Raw genomic sequence first — 17,512 nt, 5'->3', positions numbered from 1 at the left:
ATAGTTTGTTTACGTCTTTTATTCTGTCCAAGCTCATGTAACAACCAGAGTCTGGAATACTTGTGTAATGAAGTCAGTACAGTAGGAACCTCCCAGCATGAGGTATTTTTTGGAAAGGGGTCTTGTTTAAAATACTGATATATTTGTGTTCTAAGAGATGAAAGTACTCCTACTAAGTTTATTTTCATAGCAAGACACATGCATATCTGTCCCTCATGATATTCTTCTCTCTTACTTTTTGTCCTGTGTTTTGATTGAAGTACAACTAGTCGAGCCTCTACTTTTGTTTTTCTCGCAGCCAGATCGGTTATTGACTCATTAAATCTGTCCTTTCTTTTCATTTGCAGTGGTTTTCGTATCTAACATTAAAACAACCACAACTACCCTGGGAAGTTATTCTTATTCAGCTGTGAATTATTCTGATTTTATTCAAATAGTTTGGCGAACCGGGCCCTGGATGTGTTATGACAGGGACTGTTTCTGGCATTGTTGACGTTGGCTTTTAATACTTTAATACAAGTATCACTTAGTTCCCACTGAGCTAAGCAGCCCTGGAATTAGCCATATAGCAACATCATGTTTATAAATAACACGGCTGTCAGTTGCGTCAGTTGTGCGTAGCACGGTGGAGATGGTGCGATGAATCAGGTGAAACTGAGCGAGCAGGTGGTGGGCCGTGGTGCCGCGGTTTCATTGTCTCAACTTGTTACACAACTGCCGGAGGGAAAGCCTGTCAGAGATTGACGCAAGAGAGGTTTGTTATGGTTTTGACAGACTGTGACTCGCTGTTTTTCACAGCTGTCCACTGGGAGGAGGGGGTTCCTTGTCAGAAGGAGCCGCTGTGGATGACTCCACCCCGAGAGTGAGATTGGGGTTGAGGAGGATTAAAAGAAGAGCTGTTGATAAGTAAACACACCTCAGAGGTCGGAGCGGAGAAGAACGTTTATGATCAAACGAAAAAATATCTCCTTCAGCTGCTGGTTGATCACTGGCACAGATGCCTCATAAGTTGGACAGATAAGACTCAGCAGTTTCAGCCTGTAATTACTGACCTTTCACTAACTAATTGCCAACTATTAAGCGGTGTAGATTTTCTTTGTTTTATAATATCGTAAATAGATTTGTATACGTAAGAAATACAAGCCTAACTGCAAGTATAACATGATGAGGTGCTGTGAAGCAGCTGATACATGAAAATGTCCCGGGTAACCTCTGAAACTGTGACCCCTCTTGCATCCCCCTACATCACTTCCTGTCATCTCTCCAGTGTTGCTGTCTAATAAAGGCAGAAAATGCATTAAAAAGTAGTTTTAAAACAGTTTTTAACGTTAGCATGTTGTAGAAGAAGCCTTAACTAAACCTTAGTGGAACTACCCTGTAATGTCAAAAGTTGAAAGGTCAACCTTGATGCCAGAGTTCAAAGCATAAAGCTCAACTTTCCAGTCATGTGTAGTTGACACACATGTGTAGCTGTCTGCGTTTCTGTCTGTGTCGTCTGTCTCGTGGACGTGTCGAGCGTTTGTCTGCGTGTCCCGGCTATTCTAGATCTCTGCGGCTCGTGCCCGGTGCTATGCAAGAGCGTCATTTCGCCTCTGACACGCCGGTGTTAATAATAACTGTGCATTCCCGGGTCTGCCGTTACACTGGCATCGATGGAAGGAGCAGAGCGTTGCTGGTTACAGTTTCATTCCATTGCCATGTTGAGCTAGCACGGCGCTGCGCTGCTGAGTTCACAGGGCTGCTGTGCTCCGTGAGACGCAGACTTTTACAGCTGAGATTGGTCAGGTTACAAACACGTGTGTGTGTGAGAGAGAGTGTGAGAGTGTGTTGCCTCTTTTATCCTCCGAACCTGAGTTAAATTCCGACAGGATGACTTCACCACAGGGCAAAACTCAAAGCTCAGTTCTTATTTTGGTCGGATGGTTTCCCTGCCACATTTATCCAGGCTAGACGGAGATGTTGTCACTTCAGAATCGGACACTGATTTATAATAAGATTCCTCTCCAGTGCTTTACTGTACGAGGCTCAGTCCAACTATGTTAACATATACAACTGTGCCTAGTATTTATTCGTCTCATCTTCTCTCGTACCATAGAGCCGCTGAGTTCACTGAGTTTATGACTCTCACTCGCACTCGCAGCTCAGTCTTGTTGTATACGAAACAAACTTTGGTTGTGTAGTGTGTATGAGCAACTGACACATATACCAGCAGGACACAGCTGAATTATCATGCTCTCTCCCTGGGCACTTGTCTTGTGAACGTTGCTGTTATGTTCTCCGCAGCCTGGTACAGCTGAGATTCCATCTTCACTTTGGCTCATTCGGCGAGTTTTCTCCATGAATAGTTCAGTGTTCAGAAAGCAAATCTAAAAATGACAAAAATCCACTAATATTGTGTAATTCAGTCACAAGTTTCAACAGTTTAAAAAAGAATGCAACTTCCAGGAGGCAGAACTACAGACGACATAATGTCACTTTTTAAATGAATTGGGAAGAGGCCGGAAATGCTGATTTCAGTATGATCTGCTGTCTCTTCCAATAACGCTGACATTAGCAGAAACCAGTTTCTACAAAGTTCATTCGAGTTTATTTTGGTGTCCGTGTATTTTTAGTTTCTTTTTTCTTTCACATCTTCGAGCTGTCGTCAAGCTGAATGAAGAAATCTTGGCTTTAAGAAAGTGAGTGACCCGGTGACCTCTGACCTCGAGCAAATCTGTGTATCCTGTTTTATACACTAAAAGAAATCTCATTTGACACAGTCACAGTAACTATTTTTGTGTGTAGAAATTTGTTATTTTTACTGTTTTGGCCTCACATCTCCCAACATGGGAAACAACTCTGCCAAAAAGTTTCCTGTTAACGTAGGACTAACTTTGCAGAGACCTCATTGTAGCAGCTTTCAATAAAGCAGCATACAGCTATCAAAATCCTGTATTTTTTAATAAGTTAATTTATTTATTAACTCTATATAAATATTGAACAGATATTAGTTTCAGCCTCTGAAATGTGAGGGTTTCTTAGGTTTTTCTTTCTAACATTATTGTAAATACACTAAATCATTATGTTATGTCTGCTTTAGGACATTTTACACAACACAATATTTCATCTTTAATATGGAGAAATAACCTGAAGATGAATCCATAGATATTTTATTTTATCATTGACAAGGGATTTATATGGAGGCTCATCAGGGACAAAGATTTAAAACTCAAACAGTCTGGAGTTAGAGATTTTCCTTCAATACATATTGATCAATATTAGTTGCTTTATCCGATGTTAATTTCTGACCAAAATAAATCCTGTTTTCTTGGATATATTTCTCTGGATAAAGTAAAGATAAGAAACACGAAGAGAAAAGACAAATCGAGCAGTAAACACCAGAACGTCATACTTTATCTTCCCTTTAGTCAAAGGTGAGTAAAACGTTTCCGAGTGTTGGACACAAGCTGGACCCTGTTGGTCTCACGCAGCTCCTCATCAGTTTAATACCTCGTCTCTGCAATGAGCCTTGTGTTGATCGGACAGGATGTTCCTTGTAACAGGTTGCACTTCCTGTGTGCACCAGCCCCAGGCCGTCCTCGGAGACGAGCGCAGGCGAAAGGATGAGCCTGATTAATACACAGGTCCCCCTCACCATTCCCTGAGTATTGAATCAGGTCTGTGAGCCTCAGCTCGTCCTCAGCCGGGGTTCAGACAGAGGATGGGTGGACACAGGGGTCACTGGGTCAGGTCAAACCGAGGTCATGGCGAGGTCACATGCTGTCGGCGGCACGCCAGGCAACTTTTGTCTCGATGATCTGAATGTGAGGTGGGCTTGCTAAATGTCAGGGGAGTGTGTCCGTGTGTTCCAGGCTGCGAATGTGAATTTCCCTGATGTGTGTTTGTTTGTCATTAAGAGTTGAGCTTCGTGCATCTGTGTTTCTATTTCTGTGTCTAAATGATTAGGTTTGTTTATGTCTCTTTTTCTTTTGTGGGTGGGTGCGTGCGTGCGTGCGTGCGTGCGTGCGTGCGTGCGTGCGTGCGTGCGTGCGTGTGCACACGCCTGTTGTCTCCGAGCCGATCTCTGCCCTATGGTTCCCCAGACAGTCTGGTTGTAATGGCAGATGATGTCATGGCATGAATCACAAACAGTGACACATGCTCAGGTTTAATAACAAGCCCCACCCCCACCTCACACACCCACACACCCACACACACACACACACACACACTCAGCCACATTACCCGCAACCTGAGCCTGATGCAGCCCCATATACACAGCCAGGAGAATAATCAATTGGATTAGAAATGTTAACCCTGTATTAACACTGTCCGGCCTCTATTATTACCTGCAACCTTTCTGGTTCTTGTTTTTTTTAACCACCGACACACAAAACAACACCTGATCATTTGCTTACAGCTGAGATGTACATGCACCTTCTGATGAAACAGGATGCAAGCTGGGTGAAAAGCTGACGGTGTAATGGTGACCTGCGTCTCTTTGTGTGGTCGGGGAAATCTGCCCCTGCAACAGAAATATCCACGTCCTTCAATGAAAGATAAATCTTCTATAGTTGATTAAAGCATTTGCATATATTTTTCACATTAATCTACTGGTAACAATATTGTAAAAGCTTGTGTTATTACCTTTTCACAATAAATACAATCAATGACTTGTGTCTTAAACACAAAAGGACACCGGACCCTAAACAGTATTTTCATTCAGTCCTAAATGGAACAGGTCAGTGTTCATTGAATGTGGATAGTCCAGCATTTACCTTCGTTTATCTGTGGTAGAGCTGAAATGATTAGTTGATTTAATTGAAAAGTCAATTGAGCTGCAGGGAAAAATTTATAGGAAACTATTTTGTCGATTTGAATAATAGTTTTAGCAAAGTCAATCTCAGGTGTGAGGACTTGATGCTTTTCTAAAAAAAAAAACTATTGATTTGTTGAGATAATGAGTTCAATCAACCATGAAAATAATTGGTTGTCGCATCCTGAATCTTACTACATTTTAAAGTGTTCATCCTTAAATGAGAAATTACAGTTTTCAGTAAACAGCAGATTTGATTAGTTAACTGCTCTCAGTGCTAGTTCATCAATGCTGTTGATGGTGCAGAGCGTAGACTTTATATAAAGATGGTCGACGTGACGGCTCCGTAAACGTGAAGCCGAATCAGCCTGTTCTCCACTTGGTGTCTGGCTGCGGTGTAGATCATTAACCCCACTTCCTCCATTTTTAGTGAATGGGACACGGACCAAACTAAAAAGTCAAAGTACACGTTAAGTACATTTTTCTCAACGGTGATTTCTGTCATATGGTGTAAACATTTGCTTTTGGTTTGTTAATTCATGCTATATTAATGGGGTGAAATGTCACGATTAACAGCGTAAACCGACTCACAATTGATTGTGTTGTATATGTACATTTATTGCCGGGGACCACGATCTGTGCTGCACAATTTTCTGGCTCCATGTGATGTCAAAAGCACGTTGTCCATCTTTATAGAAAGTCTATGGTGCAGAGAAACTGTGATGAATTTTCCTGACATTCAGGACATTGGTGGATCACTTGTTGAACTGAAACAGTTTGTGGGTCTGTGTGTGTGGTCTGATATTTGTATTTTTACTGGACATGGATACGCTTATGTTGCTGCAAGGTGCTGTGGATGAAACATTCCTTGTGTGTGTGTGTGTGTTGGGGGGGGTTATTTCCCCCCGTCTGTACATCCTGGTTTTCCCTCTCCTGGCTTTTGGCTCGGGTCCAGTCTGTATGTGTAGTATGAGCCTGCTGCTGTTGCCTCCTCGTACACGCACATCAATATCTCTCAGTCTGCTGCTATGATCTGCTCTCCCCGGGGGCAGCGCTCTGTGGCGGTAGAGAACAAGGCGGGGGAGGATAGATGGAGGAGGGAAAAGTGAGAGTGAGCGAGCGCTGGGACTTCCTGTACACTAGCCTTTCCTTTCTTAATGGAGCTGACCCATGAAACAAAACACCATGACATGGAACAAGTGGACGTGCATGAAAAGCTTCCACATGATCCAGATTCTTTTCATTTTAAATGTCTTCACCTACATCCAGTGGTGGAGTAGGAAATTAAGAATTATTTTTGAGTCATTGTGTTTTAAGAATTATTTTCATTATTAATTGATGAGGCTTTGTTTTCTGATGTTCTCAGAAGTGGCAAATACTCATATTTGAGAAGCTAAAACCAACGGCTATTTGGAATTTTTACACTTATCTACAATGTTATTTGAATCTTGAACTAATTGACGGATAAATCGATGAAGATGAGTTTTAATTTCAGCAATAGAAGATAATGCATTGGATGAATTAATCTTGACACCTACGCATGTCCTTGGTGAATCTGTTGTCTTGAGCCTCTAACAGTTGTTGCACATTCAAGAGAGGAAGAGGGTTTTGAATTAAGGAGGTGTTTTTCCTGCCGTGAGAAAACCATTGCTTCTCGTATTTGTCGTTTCGTATTATTCAAATTGTAGGAGTTCCCCTGCTATTTCTCCTTTTTTGATTGCTTTCACTTTGCTTGCATTTACTTCAGCTTCGCCCACCAACGATGTCAGACCATGTTATCTCCCTCACCCATTAGGATCAAGTTGCAGTGGTACTGTAAATACACCGAGCCGCAGTCGTACCTGCACACGGACCTGCTCAGTTTTCACTCAGTTCAGACGTCCTCATCAACTATAACTGACAGAGAGCGGCTCACAGAAAACAAAGATTCAGCCAGTCACAATAATTCATAAAACACATTTGAAAAGCTGGAATTTACTGTTTTGTCGCCAAAATTGATGATCAAAGTTGTTACAGATTAAATCAATAAACCACAATATTCATTTTACTATAATGACAATAAGGGCTCACCCCATAAATTCCACTGGTACTGCTCCCTTTCGTCTCTTGCATCTCTTTAGTCTCCATCTTTAAGCTTTTAGAAGATCTGTGCAAATTCAGATGAAATAAATGCAGAGTACAGACAGAAGGCTCCATCTGTGTATGTTTCTACAATCCAGCATAAATGAGCCTGAAGGAAACCTCAAACTTTCGGGTTGGAGAAGCTAAAAGCAATTAAGTTTTGCATTAAATGAAAAACCCAAAGATATTAAGTTTACTATCATATGATCACAGAAGGCTAAAAAACTCTGAGAACATTCGACAAGCTGAAACCACTTAATCTTTGGTATTTTCACTTGGCAAAATGATCAACAGATAATTGATTATCACATTTGTTACAGATTATGTTCTAGTCATTGACTAATTATAATGACACAAAAGATGTTTATGCTTGGTTTTCTTGATTTTTGAGTTCACTTTTATTTAGATTTCATTCAATTTTGCATCTTTTTGTTGTCCTGTCTCCCATCCTCACATTGTTGGAGATAGACTGCACTTGTTGGATGTGGGCCTCCCAGAAACGGGCCAAGTATTCTGTGAATGGAGTCGAGGGAAACCCCCGTAGTTTCAGTGTGGTGACTCACAGCTCCTGGTGTCCTGTGGAATTTGGTCAAGTGCCTATTTGCGGTCGAGAGATTATATCTCATAACCTACTTCTGCTTTGATTCTTTTTTCCCAAGCTAGAGTTAAAACCTGTGTCTTATTTATAACTGTTAGGTCTTGTGAGGGTGCATCAAAACAGAAATGACGTCCAGAAGCATAAACGAGGCCTAACTTTTTCCAGCTCCTCTTGTTTCCAAAAAGCATCTGAACGTCGTTAATGAATCACAGCGTGAATCCGAACGAGATCGAGGAAAAGAGATCTTCTGTGAACTTTTATCTCCCTTCTTTGAATTAGGATTTTTATCTCAAACAAATGACTCCAAGCTTGAGACAGAGGGGGACATCCTGCCTGTCGCTGCATCTCTGTTAAGTCAGAGCACAAGAATGCATGAAGCCCGGTCTGCGTTGACCTTTTAACTCTCCTCTCACATTCCTTCATCTGGGGGCAATGTTTTGTCATCATAATGCCCCACTTTACTATATGCCAGGGTAATTCCATCACTAGCACGTGAACAGGCCGTGTGTTTGTGCGTGTGTGTGTGTGTGGGGAGAGTAAATGTGAGTCTCTCTTTTCCCTCCACCTCCCGTCTTTTTTCTCCCCTTCTACGTCTGCTTTGCTATAATAGTATCTCAACTGACAGCATTCCTGCAAAAGGGCACGGCCCGAATGACGACTACTTTTGGTTGGCTGGAGGGTTGTTGAGAGGTGTTCTTCTATTTCTACTTTAAACCAGATGAAGCCACACCTTCTCTGCTGTGTGCGGCGAAAAACCACACCTTCTGCCAGACTGGTTCCTCCCTCACGAGTCCTCCTACTAAGAGGATGATGGATGATTTAATAAATAAGATGAAGACTGCTTTTAATCAGTTTTTTTCCCCCTCATTCTGGAGATGATGTGTTGTTTTGCTGCCACTTTTAGCTTAGGATTTATTTGTTGTGATATTGCAGGATTTTTCTGATGGATTTGTGTGGTGTAGCCCCCAAAATTACAATTATTATAAACTGCTTTTAAAATGTTTCATGTGTATTTAGATTGATTCTCTACCTTCAACACAGACATCTGTAATCCAGGCTTGATACTAAAAGTAGTATAAACTAAATATTGATGGTGAAAATTTAGTTTCTATTTTGTTGCAATCACAAACTTAAATCAAAGTCATAATGCTTCCTTGAAACCAGCAAAAAGCCTTCAATGCTTCATTCTGTATTAAATATATTTTAAGGTGATGATAATAATAATAATATTGAGTAAAAAAGTTACTGAATATTCAAGGTGATAAATTACTTCAATTAAGTTTCCTGTCTGCAAGTCAACACTGGTGGTGAATTGATGTTGGCGAGTGCTTTAGTGAATGTCATGCATGATTCAAAGTAACTAAACTGAAACTTCAGAAACACCAAGATGACCCCTTAGACAGAGAAAAGGCGTTTGTGTTCTCGTCTGGATTAGTTGTTGAGTTGCATCATACCAGGTGTTACTATCAGTTTCACATAAAACACAGTTTCACTTGACATCATGTGAGTGGTGCAAGACAGTCGTTTTTTCTTCAAAGAAGATGAAAGCTGATGAAAACCTCTTTCAAGCAGCTGTTTCTCTTTTTATGTTTTGTCTGTAACGTTCAGGTACAGAAGCAGGTCCACCCAAACCTCACGGCGAAGGAGGACGCCCTGCAGCACATCGAGGAGCTGATCCTGCAGCTGCTCAGCATGCTGTGTGTGGCCCAGCCTCGCTCTGTGCAGGATGTAGAGGTAAGGCCTCTTAAGAATATGTAACTAGAATGGCCCTCAGCGGAGAGAATACCTCCACCGAGGCCCGACAGTCTCCTTGAATCCAATCAAGCTGCACCACATTACACACACAGGATCCATGCATTTGTTTAAAACGCCTTGCAATCTGGATCTGTGCACTGATCTGGACCCCGCATCAAAATATAAGGGATTCTTCCCTGACCCATATCTCGTTCTACGACCAAGTTTCGTGGTGACAGACAAACAAACACTGACAAGAAATTGAGAGAATGCATCGGCCAGACTTTCATGAGATGAGGTAAGATTTTATAAATGAAGAAACTCTTCCTCTCACTGACAGAACACTTCACATAACTAATTGACCCACTTTGTGCAATGCAGCCACATAATCATGCTTAATTTATAAGTATTTCGAGAGAAATGAATGTTCCTGTCCTCTCTCACCAGGAACGTGTCCAGAAAACCTTTCCCCACCCTATTGATAAGTGGGCGATTGCCGACGCCCAGTCAGCCATCGTGAAACGCAATAGGAGAAACCCCTTACTTCTCCCTGTGGACAAGATACACCCACTGCTCAAGGTAACAACTCCTGAACACTCCGCCAGTCTCTCTGTCAAAGATATGAAGCTTCATGTTCTATGAAATATATGTCTTTTTTTTTTACTATACTACTTTTTTCAATTTACAAATATCACACAGCATCAGTGCTCCCACTTCTTTTAAGAAATGCTCACACTCTGACATGAATGCCAGGAAGTTTTGGTAGTTGCTGGGAAATATTTATAATCTCATTTAGCATGGTGTTTTGACAGCTTGGCTCATACTAGTTGAAATTCCCTGAAGTCATCTGGTCCTTCGTGCTGTTTGACCTTTGTCTAATACTTAATACTCTTTGTGTTTATCCTGGTATTATTTTTTCAACAGGAGGTTCTGGGCTACAAAGTTGACTACCACGTGTCCCTCTACATCGTGGCAGTGCTTGAATACATATCAGCAGACATCCTGAAACTGGCAGGAAACTATGTCGGCAACATTCGGAACTATGAGATCAACCAACAGGACATCAAGGTGTCCATGTGCGCAGACAAGGTGAGAGCTCTGTCCAACATCACGAGGGAAGACAGAGTTGCTTTTAATCGTCTCTGGTTGATAAGTATTTCTGTTTTTGTTTCCAGGTGCTGATGGACATGTTTGACCAGGAGGAGGACATCGGCCTGATGTCTCAGTGCACGGAGGAGCCGTCCTCCTCCGGGGAGCTCACGTACGACGACCTGGTGAGGCTTGAAATCGCAGAGGAGCGGCAGTATCTACGAGAACTCGACCTCATCATCAAAGTGTTCCGCCATCACTTCCTGTCCAACCCCAAAATTTTCACGGCTCAGGTGGGGAACACCCGTACAGTTAATTAAAACACTTTTTTAAATCTCAAAATTGTTTATTACTCCTTTAGGTAGTTTGATCAGAAGAGGGATTTTTATCATTCACCTGTCACCCATGTAAACATGCTGTTTTTTTCATTCATTGAGTACAGAGTAAACTCATCATTCGCATTCTGTCTTCACTGTATGAGAGAATGAATGTTCCAGTCAGTTGCTTCTGGCTCCATGTAAAGAAAACTATGGAGAGCGTCCGAGTGAGATCACGGCAGGAAAATGTCAAGAGAATTCATAGTGAGCGTGTGGCCGAAACAAAAATAAACACAAACGCATAGAAGACGCTGAAGAAGACGTCAACTTGGAAAGACGATGTGATTTAAGAGCTATACTAACTCTAACTCCTGTGCTGAATGCAGTAGCTGTGGCCGGATTACTTTAAAGCTGACTTGTAAACAAACAGTCAGGTTTTTCTAACTGTAAAAACCTAATTACAAACCTATTAGAGCTAAATCCAGCATAAGGACATTTAGAGATTACAGTAGAAAGTCTGTAATCGGCTAACTGGTAATCAGCCTCATGGAGCAGGAGGGAACCGACGCGGAATTACTCTCGCGTAGTTTGTGACTTGACACAATCATCATTAAAACAATCACCCTGAATGTAAAAGGTCCCTTTTAGCAGCCAATAATATCCGTCCCTGACAAACCGGCGCCAACATTTTTTGTGCCATCTCCTGAGGCACTAACCACGCTCTCTGACCCAGTAAACAGTAAATTGACATTCATATCTTTCTCCGATTACTGATATCCCCCTGTGTCCAATATGGAAATGAATTCCTCGAAATTCCCTAAAAAAGACATTAGACAATTTGGAGCAGGGAGTTAAACAGTGGGTCTCTGGGTCGAGAAGAAGTGAATGGAAAGTCGAGTTTAACGGGTCGCTGTGGCTTTGCATATTTTGGGTTGGGTAATTTGTGGTATCATTTGGGTGAGGAGGATAAACCTTTGTGAGGCCCCTTGGAACGCAGAACATGCAATTATGCTGAGACAGGAACAACATCTGCGCCCCTCGCCAAAATAACCTCAATTATGTCTGTTGAAAGCGGCGTGCTGTAATCTGACATTACGTCGAGATGTCAAGACGGTGTCACGGCTCAAATAATGACAGGACTGAACTCCCATTCAGACTTTAGCAGTCAATAATCACTCTGCGCTATTTTAAGGCTCTCATCTGCTTGACTAATGATTTTCTTCAGGCAAACTGAGGCTGTTGTTGTTGTAGTTTGTTGTAACCACGTTTTTGTGCGTTTATTTATCCAAGGGACGTTGACTGAGGATGGGAGCACTTAAAGCAACAGCCTGCGACCCACTCATTGTTTAACACATTCAGCAAGTTTACCTGCACTGAAGTAGCCTGGTTATTGTTGGTTTTCCATAGTAAGAAGCGTCAATTAAAGAAAAATGCTTCTACTATCAATGTGAGATGGCGGTTTTATAAAATATAAGTAAACCTACATCAAGGTAAAGAAGGTGTATACAATAGCAGTAATATGATGGATATTGGAGGTAGTTATAGATCCAACATCTGGCTGATGACTATAATATCTAACCTCCAGTTGTTTTCAGAGCACCAGCATGCACCTGTGTCTCTCACCTCATACAGTGTCTTTTTTCATCATCACAGCTGGAGGTCGTCCCTCCCCCTTACCAGGTACCAAGGATTCAAACTATCAACCTGTTCATGTTGTCTTGTTGCAGGATGTGGAGGTGATCTTCAGTAACATCCTAGACATCCACGAGCTGACGGTGAAGCTGCTTGGGCTGATTGAAGACGCCGTGGAGATGACCGCTGACGGCAGCCCTCATCCGCTGGTGGGCAGCTGCTTTGAAGATCTAGCAGAGGTATGGAAAAATATCCAGATCTCACACATCTCTCACCAAATGTATCTGACCTATCAATCTCAATATAAATTCCTTGATCAAGTGTGGGAGTATTTTTTTATTAAAGGATAAACATTGTGGTTCCCTGTAAACGTTGTACACTGGAAAATACTGATCCCAACATGATATATCAGGATTATCTCCTCTGTGCTTCTGTAAATACTAATAAATTAAAACAGATTTCCTAAATGTCCCTTCATCGACCCCATCGATGAGTATTTCTGCACTGCTGCTGTTACGGGAGTCAAATAAAAGACAAATTAATTCACTGCTCCTTTTGTATGTGGGAGAGAAACTACTAATTCAAAACTGTAAAACAAAGTTATGAAATCACTAAAAGCAGAGTTGCTCCATTAAGAGAAAATGTGATGCATCATTAAAGTGATGTTGATATTAAAACTCTATTAAAGAAGTTTATTACTGTATTTAGACAGGTCCCTGTACAATTATTTCTTGAAGGATCTGGAATCTGTTACTGCCTGAATCTGAGCATCATCATCATCATGTAGGATTATTGTGTCATTGTGGTTGTCGGTAGTTAACTCTTGTATTTCTCTGTGTGTGTGTAGGAGCAGGCGTTCGACCCCTACGAGACCCTGTCTCAGGATATCCTCAACAAGGACTTCCACGAACATTTCAACAACCTGATGTCACGACCAACCGTTGGCCTCTACTTCCAGGTAAGATGCTCGATCATGATACTTCACACGTAACCGTAAAGACTGGGATGATGCAGCCTTCGTCATTTCTTTATGTGGAATTTTCAAATTGAAAGTTATCAGGAAAAACTGACTTTACTCATGAGCGATCGTGGGTAGTTTACTATTGTTATATTAAATAAATGGTTTATATCAAGTCATATACAAGTTTTGTATTGAACTTGCCTGATGAAAGGATAGAATTTGTTTAATTGAATTGCCATGCGATGGGTTATAGCCGTCGTTTGTCCCACGCCCGTCTTTCCTGCCAGTTTTTAAATGTAAACTTTGACATAAAGGGGAAAAAACAAAAACAAAAAAAAGTGGTTTGTTTGTAATATGAATGTACATGTAGGTCAGTTACCTGTTTACACCAAGCAAACCCTTTTTGAATCCATGTTCCTGTTTCCTTTTGAAGTAAACCTGGATGCCTGGTGAAATTCCTCCCGACATGGTTTGAGGGCATGTCATGACATATTCAGCGTCCTGTGTACAGTTTATTCGCTGCTGCCGCATTGTTTTATTTGGACATTCCTCACAAGAATAGCATTGAATTATGCTCGGTGGGGTGCAGTTTGGCAGCCTTTGAAGATGAAATATTTTCTGGTGTTTTCTCAGGCCAAACACCAGCGAAGTCTGCCTGTTCACATGAAGCAACATCACAGCTCACAACAGGCTTTTGCAGTATGAGGCGATTTTCTGCTCTTAAAATAAAACATTTTGAACTCCAAAGTCCCGTTTTGCTAAGTGGACATTAAAAAGTTCTATTAATAGACCTACTGTAAATAGTGTATCTTCCTCCTGAGGTTTGTGTTGGGAAAAGTCAGTCCTGTACCTGAGGTTCAGGCCTCCCTGTTTACACTCAAACCACCAGTCTAACCCCAGTTAGATCAACACCACCGGCACTGGCCTCTAATTACCCACACACCCATTGTTTATTTTCAACTCATTGTAAGAGAGTGGAAGAAAAGAACCAGGAGTTAAAAATGAAACTCTTATTTGTAAACTATATCGATGACATCAAGGTTTTTCATTTTAAAGCAGATTGCATGTTTTTGTACATATGACACATAGTAAACAAAGGTACATCAATAAATCACTTACATTTTTCATTCATATAAACCTAAGATAACAATATGATCGTCACTTGATCTTTATCAGCAGATGAGGTTTGCACAGTTTCTCAATGTAACCACATCAACATAAAAACAAAGTCCCACAAACATGCACCAAACATAAGGACAAAGCAAAACACACACACACACAAAAACAAAGTAAACAACACATACATCTTCATATCTGATCAACTTGTATAGAAAATCTTAAATATGAATAAACATGCATGTACATCATATATAATCATAATATACAATTCCTCTCCTTCAAGTTCCCCCGTATTTTAATCCCTCATCCACAGAAACTTCAGGCACAACAAAAATTTGAGCCTGACCGATACATCTGTTGATCAGTATGAGTTTTATTTCATCAAACCATTTCTTTGTCATTAGGGTTTGATAACGGAATCATTGAATGTTCTCATATGTATCCTGGCTAATGTGTACTCCTTAATATAATATAGAATATAATCGGTAATCCAAATATCCATGACGAAAAATGGTATTTAGTTTGTTGCTTTACAAAATGAAAGTAGCTCAGCTATTGTGTCACCAGTGTGTGTGAGCACAGCAGTGTGTATGTGTGTCTTCAGCAGTGTGTATGTGTGTCTTCAGCAGTCCCAGGGGTGGATGGTGTAATGGTGGTTCAGCCTCCCCTCTTAATCTGCACACACACACACACACACACACACACACACACACACACACACACACACACACACACACACACACTCGCACTGCTCTCATCAAACTGCTCCTGCTCCGTTTCTGCTCCGTGGACTAATCTTATTTCAGAATCTCTCATTTTGTGTTCGTCTCTGGCCGCCTGCACGTCCGTCCCTTCTTTTCTCTTCTGCACGTCCAACGTGAACAGTCACATGGAGACTTTATTCAACAGCAGCTGATGTAAAGGCACATATTGCAGAGTTTGCTGCACGACGGGGATTTGAACCCTCTGACAAGTGTCATCATTGGTTCCTCTGCTTCTCCATCAGCTTTTGTCTCATTGCTTCATCTTTCCAGCTCCATCCCTCTTGACTCCCCCCCTCCCTCCCTGTCAGATAAATGTGTCTCTGGAGCACTCAGCCCCTGCACTCTGCAGCGTCTCGTATTGTGGGTAAATTACATCGCCTTTTAAAAATAGAACAGGCAGCCACACTGCAGGCCATTTTTCTCCTTGGGACGAGGAGGGAGGGAGGGAGCGGGTGGGTGGGGGGGTGGCCGAGATGCATTTCATGTTGGAAATAAGCTGTGAATTAAAACGGCAAAAGCCAGCGACATGGGTTCAATCAGAAATAAGAATGTGCCGTTCTCATGGTCGTTCTGCACCTTGTTCCTCCCAGAAGAAATTATTTAATAAATGTATTTAAATTTTGTCTGGGGTTTATGAACTGTACTGCAGCCAGCCATGAGGGGGCGCTCAAGATGCTTTGGCTTCACTTTTGTGGAGCTATCGTGTCGTCCATCTTTAAATGCAGTCTATGGTTCAAACCCAGAGTGCTTGCCACTGCACCACCGTGCCGCCTTGTATCAGGCCCGTCCGACTTTAACTCGCACTAAAAGCCAACATCACGATTATCATACGTCTGAATGTTTTGCCCTAATGCACCTCTACGACCTGTAAACCTGCAGGATGCTGACATATCAATAACATGATCTAAACTCAGGTCATTGTTCCACGGCCGTCCATCAGTGTGCGTCGGGCAGCCCGTGCTTCCCCCCCTCCCCACGCAGACAGTGTGGCCGCTGCTGTGGAGTCTGAGTACTCGCATATTGATTCTGAATCGTCTATCAGGGGAACAGGAGATTTAAATGGATACTATGACGGCCCCCCCTCTCTGGTTACCCTGCAGCCGTACTCGCTCAGCCCGCTCCTCCCTCCCTCCCTCCCTCCCTCCCTCCCTCATCACTCGTCGCCCTGCAGCCTGATCTAATTCAGTCTGCTTTATAAACTGAAACATGCACAGTTTGATTTCCCCTTTTTCTCCACAGCCAACTTCTCTTTGCCATCAGTGAATATTTGTTGTATTTTTAGAGAGGAATACCCACTTTTCTTCTGCCCTGAATTCTTGTACTTAGTGGTTGTATCACAGTCTGGTACATATTGTGCTTGTCAGTTGTGATCACAGTTTGCTCACTGGCCTGACTGTGAAAGTAACCGGATCCTTACAACGGCTTCGTCTGGAGGAACAAAACCCAGACAGTCATCTGAACGACTTATTTGAAAGAGAAAATGAAAGTTACAGTTATAATTTCGTTCTGACTGTGTCCAACATGAGAAGCGATATTTCTTTTGAGCTTTTTGTTTGGCAGGAAATGTGTGAGTGAGGAATTTGAGTGCCTCTTAAATCACAATTGTCATTACTTCACACTTAATCAGCACTAACAGGTCCGATGTGTGTTTTATGTTTCCAGTCAGTTGCAGAAGGATTCAAAGAAGCAGTCCAGTACGTCCTCCCCCAGCTGATGATGGTCCCAGTATACCACTGTATGCACTACTTCGAACTATTACAGGTATTACAGGTTTCTTTTCTGCTGGTAACACAACTGCTTAGTGCTTAATGATAAACATAAGCTGTTTTCTGATGTGACTGGGTCCGTACACTTTCTGGAGTTTGCCTTTCACATATAAAGAACGCAGCAGGAGATAGTTGGGGTCAGACGTGTTCACAACAGGAAAATATCTGGAACATTCGGGTGATGGCGCCTGGTTAGAGCACGCAGAAGGTTCCAGAAAATGTCCGGAGCTACTCAGTTGGTACATTTGCTTTCCCACATGCAGCCCCTCTGGAAAATGTCGGGGCTTCAGTGCATGTCTGAACGCAGCTTTGTTGTGCTAACATGTTTTGTGACATCACTGTTTCAAATGGTTCGAGAAGCTTTTTACCAACGTTTCTCTAGAAAAAAAACAATGTGGCCTGTTCGCCATGTCCTTCTGCATGTCTCTGCATATCTTCTAAATATATCTACTCTGAAATTAGGCAACAGAAGTTTTACACTGAAGCTCTTTTGTTTCTGTATCTGCTGTTAAAATTGTAACTGTCGGGGGTTCAGATCTCACTTGTGTTAATGTAAAGCAGCTTTCTACAGAGACGCAGTTCGACTGGTTAGAGCAGAGGTGTTCCTAATGACCTC

The 17,512-nt window shown here is 41.9% G+C and overlaps 1 protein-coding gene across 2 annotated transcripts in view; it reads left to right on the top strand.

The window, feature by feature from the left end:
* sos2 (son of sevenless homolog 2 (Drosophila)) overlaps positions 1-17,512 on the top strand; it is a 30,806-nt gene that overhangs the window by 2,527 nt on the left and 10,767 nt on the right. For both annotated transcript variants that reach the window (XM_047341767.1, XM_035169008.2), the window contains exons 2-8: positions 9,123-9,248; positions 9,696-9,827; positions 10,173-10,337; positions 10,424-10,630; positions 12,382-12,525; positions 13,134-13,244; positions 16,793-16,891. In XM_047341767.1, the coding sequence (XP_047197723.1) occupies positions 9,123-9,248; positions 9,696-9,827; positions 10,173-10,337; positions 10,424-10,630; positions 12,382-12,525; positions 13,134-13,244; positions 16,793-16,891 (984 nt within the window). The remainder of the gene's footprint in view (positions 1-9,122; positions 9,249-9,695; positions 9,828-10,172; positions 10,338-10,423; positions 10,631-12,381; positions 12,526-13,133; positions 13,245-16,792; positions 16,892-17,512) is intronic.

Source organism: Hippoglossus stenolepis, chromosome 10 (assembly GCF_022539355.2).
Source record: "Hippoglossus stenolepis isolate QCI-W04-F060 chromosome 10, HSTE1.2, whole genome shotgun sequence".
Taxonomy (NCBI): Eukaryota; Metazoa; Chordata; class Actinopteri; order Pleuronectiformes; family Pleuronectidae; genus Hippoglossus; species Hippoglossus stenolepis.
Note: the sequence above shows the minus strand (reverse complement) of the source record. Positions and strands in the feature narration are given on the sequence as shown.